Source organism: Cydia amplana, chromosome Z (assembly GCF_948474715.1).
Source record: "Cydia amplana chromosome Z, ilCydAmpl1.1, whole genome shotgun sequence".
In the NCBI taxonomy this organism is placed as follows: domain Eukaryota; kingdom Metazoa; phylum Arthropoda; class Insecta; order Lepidoptera; family Tortricidae; genus Cydia; species Cydia amplana.
In genome coordinates, this window is record NC_086096.1 from 20553939 (window position 1) to 20576483 (window position 22545).

At 35.1% G+C, this 22545-nt stretch overlaps 1 protein-coding gene across 3 annotated transcripts in view; it reads right to left on the reverse strand.

The window, feature by feature from the left end:
- LOC134660830 (inactive ubiquitin carboxyl-terminal hydrolase MINDY-4B) overlaps nt 1–16042 on the reverse strand; it is a 125267-nt gene extending 109225 nt beyond the window's left edge. For 2 of the 3 annotated variants that reach the window (XM_063516660.1, XM_063516658.1), the window contains exons 1-3: nt 14311–14423; nt 13408–13496; nt 12983–13212 (exon numbers count right to left, since the gene is read on the reverse strand). In XM_063516660.1, the coding sequence (XP_063372730.1) occupies nt 12983–13212; nt 13408–13496; nt 14311–14356 (365 nt within the window). In that variant the 5' untranslated portion in view covers nt 14357–14423. Of the gene's footprint in view, nt 1–12982; nt 13213–13407; nt 13497–14310; nt 14424–15912 lie in introns of those variants that run through there. The other variant, XM_063516659.1, reaches the window with a different exon arrangement.
- Nucleotides 16043–22545: the final 6503 nt, after the last annotated feature.

Here is a 22545-nt window from a genome sequence, read left to right on the forward strand (position 1 = left end):
CGCATCCGCTTCCGCGGATGTCAAAAAATCGGCATCCGCAACATCCCTGGTTCAGACCCCTATACTGTGAACCATCAACATTGGGGTAATTTTCTGCCACTGGGTAAAATTGATGTTGGGGTACAAGCAACCAGATCCGTAACAACCTTTTGAGAAATAACACCCAGACGACCCAACAGCAAAACAGGAAATAGATAAAGTAAGAAAAGGGTGTTTACAATTTCACACTAAAGTAGTTAGACAGTTGAAAGCCAGATTTGAATTCTCTGACTTCATCTTTAAATTTATCGACATTATTGAACCCTGTCAGGTTCAAGCTTATGAATGAAAAGAACTAAATGCTATAGTAATTAAAAACTCTTTCCTTGCTTAACAAAAACTGCTGATCAACAAAAATTAGATAGTGAATGGAAAGGCAGGCTCTCCTAGATCACGAAAGTTTAGGAGTAGATAATAACTATCAGCTGCGCGATATTGAAAATAAGTGTTTTCACTTAGTGATCAATATCGTAACAAAAGGTTTCCAGAATAAAAGCAGTGATAGCACTAAATATTGATTATTTTGCCATTTTCAAATGCACCAGTCTCGAAGGGAAAGAGCTGATACGAGGCTTCTTCTCCACGTATTTCATGCTGTGCAGCATGGACTTATTAATGTAACAATCAGAACTATGGATACGGATGCTGTGGTGATTGTTACATTTAGGAAGAATTATGAAAAATGCAATTAGATTATAAATTGTAGTTCGGTGTTGAAACAGCTCACAATGTTATTGCTGTTCATCAATTTGTGTATACCCTTGGTCCAGAATAGACAAATTTAGTGGCATGATCTTCTTCCATGCGTTTAGAGGCTGTGATACAGACTCTGGATTCAGATGGTCATTTTACCAAATAGCTAATCCCGAATAACCTGACTTCTGTGACTGGGGGTGGAAGAGAAAAAAAGATGTGTTTGGACTTCTTTATGGACTACCAAAAAAGAAACCTCAGCATTCTTAAATGAGCTGACAAAGTGATTTACAATAAAGGTAGATGTGCCTGCAGGAAGTCAGGTATACTTATGTTTTGAAGTATTTAATTTTTATTATCACAAAAATCTCCTCCATACCTGCAGTACAGAGATGACCCGCCTAGAGCCCAGTTTTCACTTTAACCGATCTTCCTTCTCGTCCTTCCATCCTTTACTTATCGAAACTCTGCTGACCTATTTTAACTCAATGCGGTAGGTATTATATATTATAATGCTTTCATGTTGTCCTCATAAAAACCTAACCAATTTTTGAGCTTTTGAATGAGGAATTATCTTTTATTTCTACATTGTAAGAGAAAAATACTGAAGTTTTATTTCCTACATTTATCCAAGACTTTTTTGGCAATATTAAATATTATTTAAAGAATATTTGAGTATCTATATAATAGATTACTGTACCAAAAGTTTACATAATTCGCATTAGCCAATGCGGGATATTTTTTAATGAAAGAATAAAAACATATCTCAGATAATAACAAAGATAGGAAGCTGAAACTTGCAGAAAATAAAACTTATTAGGTATCTCTTATAAAAAAAAATACAGTAAACATTTGGTGAAAGGGCCGCTTTTCCATGCAAACAATCGAATATCATTTGATAGCAGTAGCAGATTTAACCTATCTAATACATGAAGCACATTCGCTAACGATTATACCATTCTTTATGTTCAGCAATATTTCGTAAATTTGAATAAACTTTGTCGAATTCTTCGGCCGTTATGTTCAGTACTGAACTAAAATATTGTCCAATAGTACATAGATGGACGGAATTTATGCCGGAGCACGTGGCTGGTAGAAGAATTATGACAGGCATTTCGATGTTATATCGTATGCCTTCGCCCGTGTAGTTTTACAGCGTACGAGTAGGTATATCAATTTACAGGATAGGTCCTATTTATTTTATGGAAACCGATTCCAAAAAAATAAGATTTCATCTGTTTTTAAAATAAGACCTTATTTATTTCATTTATAAATTGATATCAGTAATATAGGTATATGATACGTATAAAAACATACCAACAATATAAAAACAATTTAAGGTCATAACTTTTTGAATAAGGAATATTTATTTCAACTCTCATACGTACTCAGAAAGTACAGTAAGTACCTATAGTGATGAGTCAAACCGCTAAATTTTCAAACCGGACAAGTCGACTCCGATTTAGACCCAAACCGGTTTGCAGACCGGTTTGGCCAAATCGAATTAACTTCTATAGTTTTTAAGTATCATTAGTTCAAACCGCACCGTGTATGGCGTGTAGTCACTAAAGTCACTTGGTTTTGAGTCGACCAAATCGATTTGTCAATTTTACGGTTTGTTCGATCCTTGTCCATCCTAACGTCCCTACGTTAGGATGGACAATCAAAACTTAAAATTTTTTGGTTAATGCTATTCCATTATCGTTGTGAAAAGGAGATTTAAAAGCGAATGGTACCTACAAGTTTTTTTTAATGGTCCGTAATGTCTGGAAAACCAGTTTGTTTGTCAGTAAAAAATGGCGAGAAACCTAAGTCGCGCCTAGAATTTCTATACAGACAATTATACGAAAAAGCACATCTTTTACACGACAACAAAAACTTTGACTCAAAATAATTCTTAGAAACATTTGTACCTAATAATTTAGTTGCGTTGCGCGGTAGATCACAATTTCATTCATTGCTAAAGCTAAAACGGGAAAGCAGTATAACAGTAAGCAAGAAAGAGCGTGAGGTCTCGTGCGGTTCTGTCAGTTATCCGCGCGAATTCGTACATTTCCGTAAGCCGCGCGCAAAGCGACGCGGCGCGAAACCGTCAAACCGAACCGAAGTTTACCGCCAAGTCGATCTCTTTAATTAAGCCCATGCGAAAGTGAACCTTAAAACTCATGTAATAAGTTTCATTTTACTTTACCTGTTCGTACCAAGTTTTGACTTAACTCTATGAGAGTTAGACTCGACTCAATAATGGCGGCAATGTGCATGGCAACATTTTTCTTAGGGGTTTGGAATTGATTCGCGTTAGTACAATACAAACATCTCTTTCCTCAATATGTCAAACGAAAGTGACGCAGCAACAAATCGAAAAGTCGACTTACGGTACACTCACGTCGGTTAAGTCGACTTCAGGCCTAACTCGGTTTGAACCGGTTTGTGAAGTCGAACCGTAACATCGGTAAGTACCTACCTAGTCATTATATATCTGAGAAGCGGGTTGAAATTGCTAAATTACCCATAGAATTGAAAATCTGTTGAGCCTAGTCATTATACGTATTACAAATTAAAGATATATATTTGATACAGTTTTAACACCCCCTGGCACTGATTAAAATAACCGACTTGGTTTCACATTACATCTCAAAACTTTTTTGTAGTAGAAGCGTTGCGAGACTTGCACCTTTTTACATGTAATGTTTTTGATGGGATTGAAAATTGTCTGTGTCACGTAAGCATGAATTTAACGCAAGAAAATTTTCGTGCAATGATTTTTTATGACTTTCGATGTCATTTAAGTCAACAAGAAAGTTATAATAGACTTCGATTCGCTTTTCACGATGAAGCCCCATCTCGTGCCACTATTTACAACCAGTTTAATGAGTTTAAACGTGGTCGCACTAATCTCACCGATGATCTGCGTGAGGGCCGGCCTTCTACGGCGACGACTGAAGATAACATCAGTGTTGTGCGGCGTATGATAGAGACTGACAAAAGAGTGACCTATCAGCAGATTCGGGCAAGTTTAGGCATCGGTATGAGTCAAGTGCACAAAATCATCCATGAACATTTAGCGGTCAGGAAGCTTTGTGCCCGGTGGATACCTCATGATTTGACCCAGGCCCAAAAAATCCGTCGTGTTGATTGGTGCCTTGAAATGATTCAAAGATTTAACGGAGGTGACTCAAATGCTGTGTTCGACATACTCACGGGTGACGAAAGCTGGATTTACTGTTATGATCCCGAAACCAAAAGACAGTCTGCTCAGTGGGTGTTTCCTTCCGAGGAGTTACCAACTAAGGTCGAAGCGTGGGAAAAAGATGGTGGCTTCGTTCTTCGGGAGGACCGGTCACTACGCAACAATTGTTTTAGAGGATCGGAGTGGTATACTAACAATTGTTTGCCACTTGTCTTGGAAAAAGTTCGGGAGAGACGACCTCGCAGTAGGATCCTCCTTCACCACGACAACGCCTCGTCGCACACCGCCAGGCGAACGATCGACTATTTGGAGACGTCAGACGTGGAATTACTAGGTCACCTGCCATATAGCCCCGACCTCGCACCTTGCGATTTTTATTTATTTTCTAAAATAAAAGAAAATCTTCGAGGGAAACGTTTTATTGACGCCGAGGAAGCAGTGGCTGCGTATCAAAAGGCCGTCGAAGAGACCCCTAAAGACGAGTGGGCAAAGTGCTTTCCCAGTGGTTCTATCGGATGCAGAGATGTATTGACGTGGATGGAAACTATTTTGAAAAGATATAATAAAACGAATAAGTTGCTAGTGTGCTCAGTTTTTTCTAAGAATTTTCAGTTTTACCCTAGTATGTGTGTGGATTCTTGTTACTTTGACCATGCAAATCAATAGCAACATACTTTTAAGTGCAATATTGTGCAATTAATCAGGTATAAGGCTTTTCTTCTTGCCATGTTTTGTGTTTGTTTTGTGTGCATTTTGTAGGCTTTTATAAATATAATGGCCAATTGGTCATCCACTTCAATGCCAACATAGGGTCACTTGTCGAACATTGAAACAATCGTACACAGTGAAACTTTGCGATATTTCTGAAACTAGGTGTTATCAGCTGTCAAGCAAGGGCAGGCTCAGGGACCCCCAGCACCTCCCCAATATGCGAGCGCGCCTCGGAGAAGGAGCACGTTGCTATGAGCGTTATTGTGAATTCGTGCGACAAAAGTAATATTTTTCATTTATGTTTCGCAATTTTTTATCAAGGTATAGAGTCTAGTTTGGCGTTATTTAATTTTTTGTTGTGTTCTATGTGTATTAAAGTTACTTAGGAGCTAAATATTTTTAAATTTCTTTCACTCTTTGGTGCAGTTTTTTTTTAATTGATTCAAAAAACACCCCCTAGTATCACAATGAAACATTTTTATGTAGTAAACAATGAAACATGATGTTCACTGAACACCAGTATTAGTACACAATGAAACAAACTCATTATTTTTTTAATTAATTTTAGACTATGTCCGAAATTTGTGAAACTAAAATACCATGAAAATTGATAATAATTTGTCTATCATGTGACAAAATAAGATACTTAACTTTAGAAATGGCTGAGATAGGATAGTTTATATGTTGAATGTTTCATTGATGGCAAGGTTAAGGTCACATGTCTAACATTGAAACAGTCGTTTATAAACACTATGTCGCAAGAAAGTGTATGATATCGAGCATGGAGATGCTTAAAACCCTCCCGCGTCCACCTAGTTGGCAATCATGCTCCGTGGACATAAAAGGCGCCTTTCTCGCAGCATGCCGTAAGTGCCGACCAGATTTTCGATTCACAATGAAACTTAGGTGTGCGTACAATGAAACAAGTCTTTCGCTTTTAGATATTTCAGCAATCTTATAACGATTCCATATTTCGGAAACCTTTTAAATAACAAATTTCAGCCTACCACTATTTTCTTCTTTCCTTTCTCATTAATTGATTGAAAGGATGTATGTATTAATGTAACTTATTTATTACAACGTTTCAATGTTTATTAAGGATGTTTCATGGTAGACTATATATATTACATCTGTTTCACTGTAAAAATTAGAGTGTTTCATTGAAAACATGCACAAGTACACAATGAAACAAAACTCATTTTTCAAAAAAAGGTTTACAATACAGAAACTGTTAAAGATAAGTAGAAACCTTGAATGTCATACGATAGCCAACTAAATTGTTTATCTTCGTGCGAAATGTCACACTCGTAACTTTAAAAACACCAGAGATAGAAAGGCTTGAACTTTTAGTGTTTCATTGATCAACAACTAACCCTACTCAATTTGAGTGTGATTGAAAACCTAATTTTCAATAAACTGATAAATGGTGATGTTTGGTGTTTGTATGGTGTGTGTTTTCCAAATTCCAGGTTAAACAGCATGGTGGCACTAAGGCACATAAAAAATAGCAAAGCTTCTAAACAAATCTTCCACATTAGATCGCTTTTTTGGCACAGCGGGCCCTTTCTTTGCTTCTCCTACTAACACTAACAGTGATGGTGACAGAATAACAGCCGGTGAATTGGCACTAACCTACCACACAGTCAAGCACAACCAGTCATATAACAGCATGGACTGCAATATAAAATTAAATAAAGTGATATATGTGGATTCTAAAACAGCATTAAAAATTAAATTAGGTCGAACCAAAATGGAGGCAATTGTTACTGATGTTTTAGGACCATATGCATTACAGACAGTGTTAGACTCTCTTCATTCTCCAGATGTGTTTTATTGCTTGCAAACCGATGCCAGCAACAAAAAAAAACATAAAACTGTTTCCATTGGTAGTCCAATATTTTGATGCTGAAAATGGAATTCAAAACACGCTTCTGGATTTCTATGAGAACCCTGATGAGTCAGCTGATGGTATGTTTCAGGCAATTAACAACTCACTAACTCGGCACAAGCTTTCATTTGACAGAGTGTCTGGTTTGAGTGCGGACAATGTAAATGCAAATTATGGTATACATACACCATTCCCTTTTTAACAGCATTGAAAATATGGCACCTCACTTTATAAAAGGCAACTGTCACGCACATATAGTACACAACACTGTTAAGCATGCAGTGGGTGTTCTAAAATGTGATGTTGAAAATTTAATTTTAAAAATATATAGGTAGTCATTTTAGTCATCAGCTTGCAGGAGAGAAGAGCTAAAAAAAATTGTTGCTGAAGTTGAAGGCGAATGGCACGAACTAATAAGGCACGTGGGCACAAGGTGGCTGTCTTTGCTACCTTGTGTAGATAGAATTTTAATAAATTGGACTGCACTGTTCAATTATTTTAAAAGTTTGGAGGATGACTGCCCAATGCTTATGCAAAATTTGCTATTATTAAATGAAGCTGATGGGGATACAAAAATAAAAGCATTATTGAATTTTACAAGTCATTTCCTTCATATTTTTTATAAAGCGGTCAAACAATTAGAAGCCAACAACATCACAATTTTAGATGTTTATGACATTATGACTACTTTAAAATATGCACTTGAGCAACGCCAAAAAGATATTTTTTTTTGGGTATGAAACAAAGAAATAGCAAATCTTGAAAAAAAATCAAAAACTGAATGTGACAGGATATAGATTTTTTTTATATTTTTCATTGAAAAATCATTAAATTAGTTATACTAATGGTTCAACTTCGAACAAAACTTCGAACAAAGTAACTGGCTCTGTATTATACAAAAGCTGAATTTAAAAAACAACTTGGCCTTTGATGACTTTGAACTGGTTTTGGAAACCCTGAATATTCAGCACAAATTAAATATTGATATGGATGAGTTATATTCTGAGATAACAATTTTAAACGAAATTTTAACAAGAATCAAAGACTCTTCTGAGAGCCAAGATTTTGATGACAAGTCAACGGACAAAAAGTGGCAATATATTTTTAAGAAATCCGAGAATGGATTGGCAATAATATTTAAAATTTTATCAGTTCTGTTGTCAGTACCTGCTTCTTCCGCCTTCACAGAGAGATTTTTTTCAATTATGAAGACAAAATGGCGTGAGGAACGCAACAGGGCTGACATAAATTAAGACGATTGGAAGGCCCAATGCCCTTGAGCGTCAGGGCGGAGCTAAGCGCTCTGTACCCGCACCACCCGCTTACCCCGCTCGCTGCGATCGTACGTGAATTTTGTATCACTGCACCGCCACGAGGTTCAAAGAATAAGATACAGCCCAGATGCGTGCAGTTGGCGCTATACTCGTATACCTTTTGTTTGCAGATATTTTGTTGTTTGAGTATGAGTAGATAATGCATTTAGTGGAGGTCGTAAATTACATTTCACGGTTAATACGACTCGCGTCCTGTTTAAAACGCCGTATAAAATTATATTATTATTATATATTACTTACCCATCCCGTTACGCACCATGCTGCACGTTTGTGTAATTGACCTAACCGTCGTATTGAATTGGTAGAGTGTCATTCGATGGAACTTGCTAACTATGTAAGTAATCAAACTTGATGAATGAATTTACTAATGACTTTTGTTGACATAGTTAGTTCCATAGAATGATACTTTATGCAATACGCCGTCAGCCAACATTTTTTAATGTGTTTATTACCTACCTTAGGTTTTTTGTTTTGTCTAATATATACACATATCATAAAGAAACACATCTTCATTCATACTCACATCGTACATCGTAGTGTACCTTTACTTTACTACCTACTATTTGTAGGAACTGCAACAGTAACTTTGTAATAGCAAATATTTATATGGGATTACAAACTTACTTATGCAGTTCTTAGATCTTTAAAACGTGACTGATATTGCAATATTTTTAGGTTTTCTATGGCTTGATAAGCTGAAAACTACTTATGTTTAAAATTTGAAGCTTGTGGATATACTAGAAGTACCTTAGAATTATGATGATCGTAGGTGAGTGAGTGAGTGAGTGAGTGAGTGAGTGAGTGAGTGAGTGAGTGAGTGTGTCAGTGTCGAAAATAAGGAACTTTGACGTACAATCATTCTTAAACTACTAGTTCAAATTGAATGTTTTTGAGAATATATCTTAAGCATGTTTAGCCCTATATATTACTGAAAATTCAGGGTTTTAGCTTCAGCCAGTACAAAATTACAGGACGTCGAAAATGGCCTGAATCGCCTCGAGAAAAGGATGGTACGGCCGTGCCTCTTTTTTTGCTCGACTTGGCGGGGGCATTGCCGTGCCCTCAGATTTACTTAATAAACTAACATCATTTTAATGGGTAACAATCCTAAAAATGTAATGGTTTCTGAATCAAACTATATAGTATATACCTACAACATAAATTGCCAATGTTGATCAATTTTTTTTAGAAATTGAACTTTATTAAAAACGTTAAATTTTAATGGCAATATGTCGGCGCATGTTCGAAAACATTTTTTATATATTTCAAATGAAGCTTTCTCAAACATAAGTGGAAATATTGTCATTAAGTTCGTAATAATAGGCTGCGAAACACCGTGTTGTGCGCGCTAAAGCGCGTCACAACCAAATCAACATTCTGCAGTTATTTAATCTTTGGCCACAATAACTCCAATTTTATTGCACCTCGGCTCAGAACAAGCATGCAGAATACAAGGAAGGCACGGAGCGACGAGCGACACAGCCTCCTTGTCTCAAAGCTAGCACACGACTGCCGGCCACGCCTTTTTCGAGCTACATACGCACAAAATGTTGAAAAATATTCGAATTCTTAAAAAAAAAAATATTTATTAACATTATTCTACGTTGCATTTGTAGTATCTGTTAAAACAATTATTCTAGTTTAAAAATAACTTTAATCGAATAAACCGTTCACTAGAAATAGGCAAAGTTAGTCGCAAAACGGCCTGTCGTAATGTTCCTTTTTTGGCAAAACTATAAGTCATAGGGAACAAGTCAAACGTTAAAAATGTTGTACATAAAACGTAAAATCATATATATTTTTTTCATATTTTTTTGTTGAACCGTTAAGAAGATATAGACTCTAGAATGTTAGAGTTTTCGGCCAAAAACGGCGTCTAGCGCCTTTAAAAAGTGAGCTATTAATAGTCATAAATATTAAGTGCGAATGTACTGAATCGTTGTCTCATTTTATTAAAAATCAAACATGACTAAAGTGTACACAGAGCACTAAAAAATATAAATTTAAACTTTAAATAAATAATACCTATTATTAAAATATTGTTTTTTTTTCTTTACCCTTTATTATTACTGGGCTAATGTTATGAGATGACGAGTGAGCAGTTTTACATTCACAATTTCACATCAAATCATATTATATATGACTAACTGATCCGAAAGATAGCTGTGGGGAGTCGGAATAGGATGATTTTGACAACAGAAAGTGGTCTACATAAAAGGAATAGTTAACAGAGTGCTAGTAAGTATGATTAAACGTATATTACACTTATGTTTAGTATTTTATCTAAACGTACTATATTTTTTGAAATGTACTATATTTTTGATGCCTTATTCTGGAAAATACTATATTCCACCAAAAAATTGTTGGCAACCCTACCTGACACTACAAGTAGAGACGAGGAAATAAATAAAATATTCAAAACAGTAGACATTATTATTAAATGTCTTAATGCAGCAGATCAGTAAATGATAACGAAGTTAAATGAAGAGGGAAAAATTGATATAGATTTACCCGATCAATTGGCTGGTTTCTTGATCAAAGTTTATACTTGCCTTAGGAAAAATCAAAGTGCGGATAAAACGGGATATGACAAAGATAAAGTTTACAAAGCAACAATTCTTACTAATACTGAATTAGAAGTGCAAACTATTATAGTAAAAATGCAAACTTAAAACATAATATTTGACTTTAAGACATGCACTCCAATTGTCGAAATAATGACTATGTTTAAAGGAATGTTTGATGAAGTAAGAACAGGTGTCACTAGATTTAAAGTTAGGAAGGATGTTTGCAGGGGCACCAGTACAAGATGGTAGAGATAGGACACAAAATATAACACAATACGAGTCCGTATTCCGTATCAAACCATTATATTCCCTTGTTACAAGGAATTACTTTGCCTCCAGAGAGAACTGGAGTACTCAAAAGTTTGGGGCCTTTGACTCAATGTCTCTTGTTGGTAATGAAGAATAAGTATTTTGATAAACTCGAAAAAAGCTTAGAGAATAGTTTGTCCATGTTACCTATGGTAATGGAAATAATAAGATGCTTGAGAGATGCCAACAACCCAGGGAAAGTTGCAGGGGTATTGAAGGATAAGAAAGGGGTAAGGAAGATATCCTTATATTTACTACTGCTATATCATCTCAAAGTTTATTTCCATTAATGTTCAAAAAACTTTGAGAAATTAAAGGGACATATAAATTGAGTCTTTCAGGTACAGACTTGCTAAGGCTTTACACTGATGCGATTTTGAAAAAGAAAATAAAGTTTGTAATAAGATCAGGGAGTACTGGTGCCCTCACTTCCCAAGCAGTTTTTCACGCATGCTATGGAACGTATCTCGAAGACTTAGGAGTTTTAGCTGAAATTACAAACTATACTGCTGCTTGGAACAAAAGGAAAGAATTGAATGATGTTTTACTAAAAAGATCATCAAAAAATCAAATAATATTTGCCCCAATAGCATTTACAAAAGTAACAAAAATGGCTCAAGCGATGCAGAGTAAGGCAATGGGTAATGCGGATCCTTGCGCTACTAGTAAACCTTCCTTTTCAGGATTCCGTAGAAGGCAGATCAGCGATGTTTTCGTTCAGTATCTCAGAACAGGCAAAAGTTCTACTAATTATAGCGCCGATCCAATGCAGCTTCAATTTGCCATAAAAGGAATAAAAGACAAACTTTTGAAAGATAAGGACCCATTGAAGCTTCTTGAGATTGGAACCACAGGATGGATAGTCAGATCTTCAACAGGGGAGTGGTGCACCAGCAATGATGTTGTGAAGGAGAATGGAACAAAGTTTTTTAGAATTTAAATAAGTATAAGTTGTTTAATCTCAATATTACTATTTCTTGTACCCACAATCTTAATGTGTAATCGTTATTTTTTGAATGTATATTATGAACGCATCTAACGGCAAAACTCTTAAATACCAAATAAATAAACCGTTTATGTTTAAAAACCAAAATAGAAATCCTTGCAACTCTCGACCGCCATTTTTTAAAAGGAATACCTCGTATCTCCCCATTATTTTATTCACATACTCCAACTAATTAAATTTTCCAATATAACAGATTGTATTTTTGTAACACGTAATGAAAAGCAACACAAAGGAAAATTTTAATTACTTAAATTTTATTTTTTCGAGTGAATACAGGTCCATCAGTAGTTGTATTGCCAAGGAACTTTTCGTTGGTCAACGAAATACTCAGCAGATTCGTCTTTATTTATTTTGCGTCCACGGAGGATTAGCAACTTAGGAGCGTTGATAACATCGCTCGCATTGGTATGAACCAATAATCATGAAGTAACTTTTTCGTAAAAAAAATATCATAAAAAACCCTTAGCACCAAACTGAGCCGCGTATGGCATATCTACTAAGTACATATTACCTCTTTTCTTGTAACATCACTGGTAGTTGCTGACTCTCTTAATTTTTTTGCCACTAAATTCATTTTCAAGTCTTAAAGATTCCTCAAAAATATAAGAAATTTTGCGAACAAGACGACCTAAAGAAAAAGATGGACAATGCAACATGTTTGAAATGAAAATGAACACCAGCATGGCGTTTTCTAACAACCCTAATATCAGCAGAATTCGGCCGTTGTTTATTAGTTCCCCATCATCAGAGACGACACATTCGTAATCATCATACCACTAAGGTACACCATATCCGCATCACATTAGTCCATCGTTAGCTTCACAGCACACTTATACATAGTACATCGCCACAGCATATCCCATTTTTTTATTAAAGTGTTCCTCATACACCTTCACAACAAGATGTTGAAGCTATGTAAAATGCAAATAAGTCAAACAGTATAATATGTATTCAAGATATGTAATGAAGATGCAATTTTATTATGGCAGAAATTAGTTGAGGTGACACTTTAAACAGGTAATGAAGACTTTTATAGCTATCTCCTGTTGCCCGTATACATCTTCTCATCTCGGTCTACCCAACACTAGGAGGGTTATGTCAGAAGTGATGCTGCAACACCTAACGGGTAATGTTACGTGTTGCAGCCAGTGTTGGGTAGGTGAGAACTGAAAATTTTGAATTAGAGATGTAGGTGGAAGGGAATTTTGTAGACTTATTCGAACATGTCTGAGATAAAATACTCACGTTTCTGGAGGGTCGGCAGACTTGTTATCCTTAGTCAAAGGTCGAGAATCAAATAGGAGCCATTTGATGACATGAGCTTGGAGGCCAGCAAGCAGCGACCTGGTACCATTGCGTGGAGCTGCCAGGCCGTACGCTAAATGCTGGTCGGGTGCTCTCATTACAATAGGCGACCTGACCCATTCTACTCGCGGTGGGCACGACGCCGTGCCAAATGTAGTTACGCGAAGTTCCTGTAAAAGTAGTTGTTTTCTGAGAATTTTTCTACCTCTATTATCAGTGGCTACGTTGTGAAACTACCTATTTACTTAATTATTGTCTAAGTTTAGATTTCAGTTTCACTTTAAATATAGATGCTCTTCGAACGTGAGACACGAACGATGAAAATTTAATAAAGAACTGTTAGAAATATTAATGTTTTATCTCACAACTGCCAGCTCCTCGGTTATCGGGTTTCCTCCAACGACGCAAGGTTTCGTGCCAGGCGATAACTTGTTTCGCGGATACAACACCCGTTCTGAAACAGATTACTGTGTGTACATTAACACGTTAAGCAACATGCAAGAAATTATTTCTTGCATGTCGGTGAACTTAAATGATAATAATAGTTTATATAACTTTAAAAAATTGTTCTAAATATTTATATTATTGACGTTAATTTTATCAAAACTTTGTTCGATGAGTTTATTATTCTTTGATTCAGGCGCTGTAGTCATATTTCAGACGTTCTAGAGTTAGATCAAGAGAAGTCTGCAACGATTTAATAGCACACGCAGTGCAAGTATTATTTTAAATGTCAAACCTCTATGAAATTATAACGTACGTGACGGAAATTATGATAAATAACACTTGCATTGTGTGTGTTATTTAAATCGTTGCAGACTTCTCTTGGTCTAACTCTACATAGGAGATTGGGTAATGCAATTATTTATGGAGATACATGTAGTAAGAATCCAGCAGCATCATCCACAACAAAAATCGAATACAGCGTTCACAATAAAGATTTAAAAAATAAAAATAGGTAATGAGTATTACGGTATCAATTTCGGTGGCAAAACTGCAATGTGAGTGACAACTCAACGGCTGAAGAATAATTTTACTTATAGGTAATATATTTTTTAACTAGGTTTTCAAACATCATGAGTTTTATTTTTGTTTTTTTACTGAAATGAGCTTAATCTATTATTCCTACTGAAATATTGATAGATGTTTCTTAACACAAGAAAAATAAATTATAATACAAATTAAATTGGTTACCTACTGTAATAATAAAATAATTTAGCTGAGGAATAGGATTCATATGTAGAAGAAGATTGAATAAAATAAAATACCAAAACACTCTTCCTGTGATGTACCCAGAGCACTCTTTCGTATCATTTCGTAAGAAATTATTCAGTTGTATCCGTGGATCCAAACTTTGACTGGTCTCCGTGGTTTTCTTTTACACGTGAATATAGTAATTTTTAGCTTGAAGTTGAGTTCCACACTGTTGTGTTGAAATGTTCGAGCAAACTAGATAGGTGCATAAATTTTAGGAGTAAATCGTGACGTTATTTATCGCGAAACTGGGAACACGGATTATTAATGGTGAAGCAACGCAGAGTTCGTTCTAAACAGTTCGGGTGTATCTGTGGGGAAGTGATTTCTAACTGCGTCGAAGTGTGAAATGTGAACTGCATTACAAGTAATTGCCTTCGTGCTGCACGCTCTCGCTATATAGGTAAGTGTCAAGGGCATACATCTATTACTTAGATTCGATTTTGAAGTTGCCTTCAATAAAAGCACATGTAGTTCAGGATTCTCCGACTCACTATCCACTACACATTTACTTTAATCTACCTAGATATTACGTTCAACTCAAACTCAAACATTTATTCAGCAAATAGCTAGGTCACAGTAGCACTTTTATTACGGTCATGTCAAATTTTTACAAGTAATAAAAATAACCAAAAATTATATATTTAATACGGTTACAAGTACATATATATGAATTTGGTTTTGAATTATTTAGTACCATTATTTGAATAATATGAGTGTATTAAATACTTATGTACCTACATTAGGTATGTGTATAATAAATAAATAGGTAAACAAGATTTATTATATACTGAAATTGTAAGTACCTAGAGTTAGACCAAGATACAAAACTTCTATGAAATTATGACGTATGAATGAATAACACTTGCACTGCGTGTGCCAAAATCGTTGCAGACTTATCTTGGTCTTTATGTCTATTGAAACGGGCAAGATGCTCCCAAAACGACGAACGAACATGTCGTTATTTCAAGGCGTTAGAGTGCATGCTCAGATATAATTTCAGCACAAAGGACGGGCCGCTCAGATATATCTGTCGACGTCTGGCCTACCACGAATTGGATTTAGTTTTCATGGAATTTGAAGTACCACGTACCTACCTACAAAAAAACACCACCACAAATTTTTACAGTTCTTTTTTTTACCTTCAAAACGGGAGTGGACTCAATAGAAATGCCAAATAATGTAAACAAATATGACAGTTTTTGTTAGCATTTGACTTATAACCTAACATTTTTACGATGGTTGTTTAAGTGAAATATTAATATTTATAACCAGAAATCAATATCAATTCAAGTTTTAATTAAACTATTGGCAAGATCATGGTTGTCCTTTAAAAAGTGTGAGATTACGAAATAATGAAGGTAAATTGGTTTGTTTACAATGTTTGCAATTTTATTTTGAACTCCACTTCAAACTCGTTTAATCAACTACTGTATATCAGAGAACAATGCCAATAAAAGGGCTGTTTTTTATACCAATTTGCTACAGATTATTTAGTTGTGGACTTAATTATAATTACACAGTTGGTCTCTAATGATGTAGAAGTATTTTTTTTTTCTAAAAAGTAACAATGTTGCTGAATAGTAAATACTTAAGTATTTTGCTATTTTACTTACCTTCATTAAGTACGGCGGAAGTGTGTCGTTTTCCCGGAAGCATACTTCTAAGTTACTGAAATAAATTTAATTTTCCGAGCCTTTTAATGTCAATAAACACATTTGAAAGATTGTTCAAATAAGTAATCATCACAATAATTATTATTAATTCACTTACTAACGATTTAATGCAGCGACCTTTATATAAGTACTTCATAGACTAAAACGGTTTCTAACCGCACATAAATGTGCAACCTAACTGCACGTCATACTAGCGTAGGTGTTTGGTTCAAAATGCTTGCATTTGAAGGTGTAATAATACTGAATTTACTGGTGTTACACTAGGGTGAATGCATAATATCAGTGAGTATGCTAGACTACACCAATATAATAAAAAAAAAAACATAATAAATAATTTAGAACTAAATTGTGTTGTGTGTTATTTACTTAGGTTAACCGAATTAAAAGTTAAGATAATGTTACGAGTATCAAGATTGTCGTGCTCTGTTCTTATACATAATACCTACAGTATATTTGAAATAAATAATCTCTCAACTGAAAACGTTTTTAACATACTAAAAAGCGGCCAAGTGCGAGTCGGACTCGCCCATGAAGGGTTCCGTATTTAGGCGATTTATGACGTATAAAAAAAAACTACTTACTAGATCTCGTTCAAACCAATTTTCGGTGGAAGTTTACATGGTAATGTACATCATATATTTTTTTTAGTTTTATCATTCTGTTATTTTAGAAGTTACGGGGGGGGGGGGGGGACACATTTTACCACTTTGGAAGTGTCTCTCGCGCAAACTATTCAGTTTAGAAAAAAATTATATTAGAAACCTCAATATAATTTTTGATGACCTATCCATAGATACCCCACACGTATGGGTTTGATGAAAAAAAAAATTTTGAGTTTCAGTTCGAAGTATGGGGAACCCCAAAAATTTATTGTTTTTTTTCTATTTTTGTGTGAAAATCTTAATGCGGTTCACAGAATACATCTACTTACCAAGTTTCAACAGTATAGTTCTTATAGTTTCGGAGAAAAGTGGCTGTGACATACGGACGGACAGACAGACGGACAGACAGACAGACATGACGAATCTATAAGGGTTCCGTTTTTTGCCATTTGGCTACGGAACCCTAAAAACAAAATGAGGGTTATCTTTTCGACTGTTTGTATTTTCGTTTGGTAGGTTCGTTTCACAGATCACAGGTTTTAACGAACTTGGTACTGCGCTTTTTGAGAAAATTAACACGAAAAATATGCCCATCACATAATGATGCCGAAGCCAACATATTGCGGCAATTTAATTAGGTGCCAGGAGTATATCGATGCCGTAACTGAAACTAAGTACTGCCAGCCTATTATGGATAGCTTTATCCATCTTTATCCACGTGATAAAATAACTGTCACTGTTTAACACCGTGGGAAAGAAAGTGACGGACACCGTTTTATCACGCTGTCACGTAGACAAGAACGACCATCATATCCGTACTGGGCAACTGAATGAAAAACGGGTCACCTGCCTAATAAAATGATATCCAATTTTATTTCCGGAGGATGATGCAAGGCAGATGACCCCCACATAAACCTACATCATAATGTAGATGGATCAAGGGCAACACCGGTCTATAGGGCAGGGCTTCACTAGACTTTATATGTAAGTACGTACATATAGCCAACCCGCCACTGATATTTCCACATCTACCATTGAAAACAACAACAACAGGCCAATAAATAACTCAAATGCTTCGTTCGATATTTAGTTTTCGATTTTTTAAAGGCTGTTCGTGTAGTCTGTCTTAACGGCTCTTTTTGGACAGTGATATATTTTACACCTACACATTGTACAATATGGATAAATAAGCTTTGTTTGAATAAGAGAACGTTTACTTTTGTTTGCCGTGATATATGGCTGTAAAACTCTGTAACTACTATTCCATTCTGCCTGGTATAACTATAGTTTGTCATGCTTTTTGTATATTGAAAGGTTTCATGCAAATTTAAAAGATTTACACATGATTTGTTGTAGGTAGCGATTTTCCTTGTAGCAATACCATAACTGGCACGTCATTCTCAGTATGACAAGGTTCTATGACGGACGGAAAACATAAAATACACCGTAAACAAAGGCGATAATTGTTTCTAGTTTGAGGCAATTATCGCCCTTCGTGCTGCGATACCGTACGTGTAGGTACCTAGTTTCCGTGAAGCCATTTTTACTCAGACTACAGGTCGAATCGAATCGAATATTCGCTGCTATGCTTATTACCTACATAGTCCAAAATAGTCTCCGAGGTGTTACTGACGCAAAAAGACGGCCGTCTTTAAGGTGACGATATGTGGAAAAAGGACGACCTTGATAACCTTGATTTAGCTTTAATAATTTACTTGGAGGATGAACTATCATCAGAAGAGGAAAACAATCGCATGGCGGAAGATCAATTCTTCAAATTTCATCGTCGTCCTCGCTGCTCCAGTTGGAGTTGGAACTCATTTTGCACGTAGATTCAGTCAATAAAACCCCAATACCTTTAATATAATTATATAAATAGCTTCACCGCTATCAAATAAAACGTTCACGAACTATCGACACCGATAAGACGATTTATAAGAAGTACCTGAGACAACTTAGTTTTGAACGATCTATGATTTCATTTAGCATGAAAACTTTGGAATAAAAAAGTAACTCATACCTATTGTACATATAGTACTTACACGATAAATAAGTGGCTGATGATACTAATCATACCTACTAGAAGCCCTAAACTGTGAACTCCTGATTCGCAAAAATATGCAATTGAATAATTGTTCCGACGTATCGTGAACCGTCCCTTGAAGTCGGTTAAAAAGCTAGTCTTACATCTTTTGACCACAGATTTATAATAATATGTAGCTTAGAGTCAAAGATATATATTTTTTATACTTTCTACTACGCATTTAAATATTAAACTGCCTTCCGGACCCTCAGATATAAATTTTCATTATGATCAATCATACCAAAAATTAAGAAATAATAATTGCGACCGTTTTTTAAATGTTAGACTACGGATTCATTATGAGGGTCTTTCTCATCCTCATAAATCAATTTTCAACATGTTAAGTTCAGTCCAAAAATGAAGCAATGCAAGATTTTGGCTTTGCCGTTTTACCCGGCTTATGTTTACTGAGCTATATTCTTCTGTTACCTGCAACGAGGAGGTCTACGGAAGAAGTAAAATTTAATATATGGATTTTTTTTTACTGAACAACAACATAAGTATAAAGTAACAATAAAGTAATCTAAATAAAATTAAAACTACCTACAAAACTAAAACTACTACTTAAAAAAGGAAAACTAAAAATGTATATCTAAAGAGGGCCCCTGGGGCATAGTACCAAAGATACTGGCAGCATATCCTCGCTGAATTGCAACGCTTATTTAATTATTTATTTTCTTTATGATATGTAAACATGTATAAGAAGTTAGTGTTTTTTTTATTTTTATTTATTTATTCATATCTAAGCTTAATTACAAAAGTATCGGTAAACCAGTAAGGTTTGTCTCGATACTCCATCCGCGGTAGATTTTATACAACAATAGAATATCTTTTAACTTAAGAGTTTAGGGTTCCGTGGTCGTAGCGGTAGGGTGTAGGGCTTTATTCTTACATATAGTTTGGTCATTTTGGTCTATCTGTGTGTCTGTATCTCGGTCTGTCCATCCGTCCGCTACATTATAGATAGTTAGTACTAGAATAGAAAGCTGCAATTAGACATGGGTGTATAAATCAGTCACGCAGATAAAATTAATAAACACTAAAAAAAAAATTTTTAAGGGTACCTCCTTTTTTTTATTCAACCCTTTTGTGTTATATTTACATTCATATGCTTGCTATCCATAGTATGTACATAATACCCCTTTGAATTCCGCTTGTTTTCCCAGACCAGCAACTACGTAATCCTACATTAAATATGGCTTGACAAGTTTTTGGACGAAACTTAAATCATACTTAAATGGCAATCAGCTTTTATAAAATTGATCACTAACCTTTTTATGATTTTTGCTGCTCGTTTTAATCCTTCAAATGAAAACGTACAGACAGCATCAAAAGTAGCAAATGAGACAACAAATAGAAATGAATCTTTACAGTTTGCGTTCAAAAGTACAGTCTTATTGTGCTATGTACATATAGAGACATATCACTTTTCGTTAAGCTAAGTATGTATTAGAAAATATGGTAGATACTTTTAACGCATAGTATGATCCTCTAGGTACTGTACCTAGAAAAGGAAACACAAAAATAGTTAAGGTGCTATCTATAAGTACACTACTAGCTGAAAGTAATTTATGTAAAAAATACCGTTTTTTCGTCCCCTATCCCGCTGCGATCGTTAAAAAAATCTTCTGTAAAATAAAATTCTATTCTGCCCTAAAACATCGACTTTGGCGTGAATAATATCAACTATGTATTTGCTTAACTATGTCATACCTTCATTCTTTCTCCCAAGATCCGGCGAGAGCAAAAGTAGTCTTTTATCAATATTTCCCTTTTCTTGGTTCCCTTTTTGCTGCGCCTTAATCGCTTCATAATCCATTTTGTCATTTGGTGTCCGATTGTATAATACATACTTTGTCAAATGATCCATTATTGAAACCTGATTTAATTGTAATTAAATTAAGTTACTTTAAAATATTGTTTTATTATCTTACGGGTTTAGACGTACAGATAGAAATATATAGAGACAAAATGGTATGGTGAGAACACTGAACAGTTCCAATTCGAATTGCAGTATGTTTCGTGTACAAACACATTGTGCGGCGAAATGTTTATGTAAATTACAATTTACATAACTTAGAATGTGGTACCTTTAAATACTTAGGTAAAGTAAAGTTGCACATCACACTGATGTATGTGCCAGCCCACAACGCTGGTAGAGTAATACGGTCAATTTAATTTGTTTATACTAGGGTGGATCGAAGATTTTCATAGGATTGATTTTTTAATAGTGACAATAAGTTGCCTTTAGGGTTCAAGGTAAAAAGTTATTATCGGTCAAATAAAAAGAAAACTATTTAATTATGCAAAAAAAAACTTAGCCAGTATTCTGTAACCATACTTACTACATCTCAGAACCTACATTATAAAAAATATAAGTACACGATGAACCGTCAACGATTACTGCATTGGAACATTAAAACTTAAAACGTAATTTAATCTAATTATCTCGAAACTCATCTTTTAAAATTACATGAGTTGCGCGTAACACGGCAGATTATTACGATTTTTGATGATTGCACACAAGTCACGATCGTCGATTTTCCCAACTTTCTTTTTAATAAGTCAGATACTAGTTTTCTTTACATACCGGGAGTGGCCTGTAATACGAGCAAAAAATTTAACAGTAGGCTATAGTCCTCATACTGACCAACATTTGTTCTGCGACTTTTAAAATAACTTGTTTTGATTTTTATTATACTTTAAAGTTTCTTATAAGACGCTATTTATTTATCCCAAAACGTAACGTCGTCTGTCAGAGAGCATGTTGTTAATTATAGCCTCAAAAATAAAAATAAATATTCTGAAGTAGGATAAATATTGTACGGTTCTGGTGTAGGATTGGGCGGGTCCCCGCGGAACCGCTGAAATCCCACCCCCTTTGATCCGGAAACACTTGCTGAAGTGCTGTTTAAGTATGTGTAAAAACCCGAATTAACTTTTCATAGTCTCCATTACCAGGGATTACCATTAGTTTTTCTATTTTATTATGATTAATATTGTGTATGTTACATAAAACAATAATAATATCATATGTAAACATATTCAGTGTTGTTATATCATTTAATAATTATACTAAATAAGCGTTATTGCAACTGATATTATAATAAAAATATTTATAGCCATCGATAAGCACCCGTCTGTCAGAGAGCATGTTGTTATAATTATAGCCTCAAAAACGAAAAGAAATATTCTGGTGTAGTCTCCATTACCAGGGGTTATGATATTATCACACACATAACATCGTGTAACGCAGAGAGTCCCATTAATATTGTAAATAATAAAGATGGTAAATAATAAATTAGATCTAATTTATTATTGTAAAAATATTGACAAAGAACAAGAAAAACAGACAGTTACGCACGACATTTGATAGAAGAGTATCTTTAAAACACAATTTAAAAAACCAGCCAAGTGCGAGTCGGACTCGCGCACGGAGGGTTCCGCACCATCAACAAAAAATAGAGCAAAACAAGCAAAAAGAGAACAAGCAAAGAAACGGTCACCCATCCAAGTACTGACCCCGCCCGACGTTGCTTAACTTCGGTCAAAAATCACGTTTGTTGTATGGGAGCCCCACTTAAATCTTTATTTTATTCTGTTTTTAGTATTTTTTGTTATAGCGGCAACAGAAATACATCATCTGTGAAAATTTCAACTGTCTAGCTATCACGGTTCGTGAGATACAGCCTGGTGACAGACGGACGGACGGACGGACGGACGGACGGACGGACAGCGGAGTCTTAGTAATAGGGTCCCGTTTTTACGGGTACGGAAACCTAAAAACGAAGTATGAAATTACAGAATAAACAAAATACGGCCAGTACTCTGGCGCCAAACCTCTTTTGACAATTCTAACACTCCTCCTTAATTTCATACCTCTAGAGG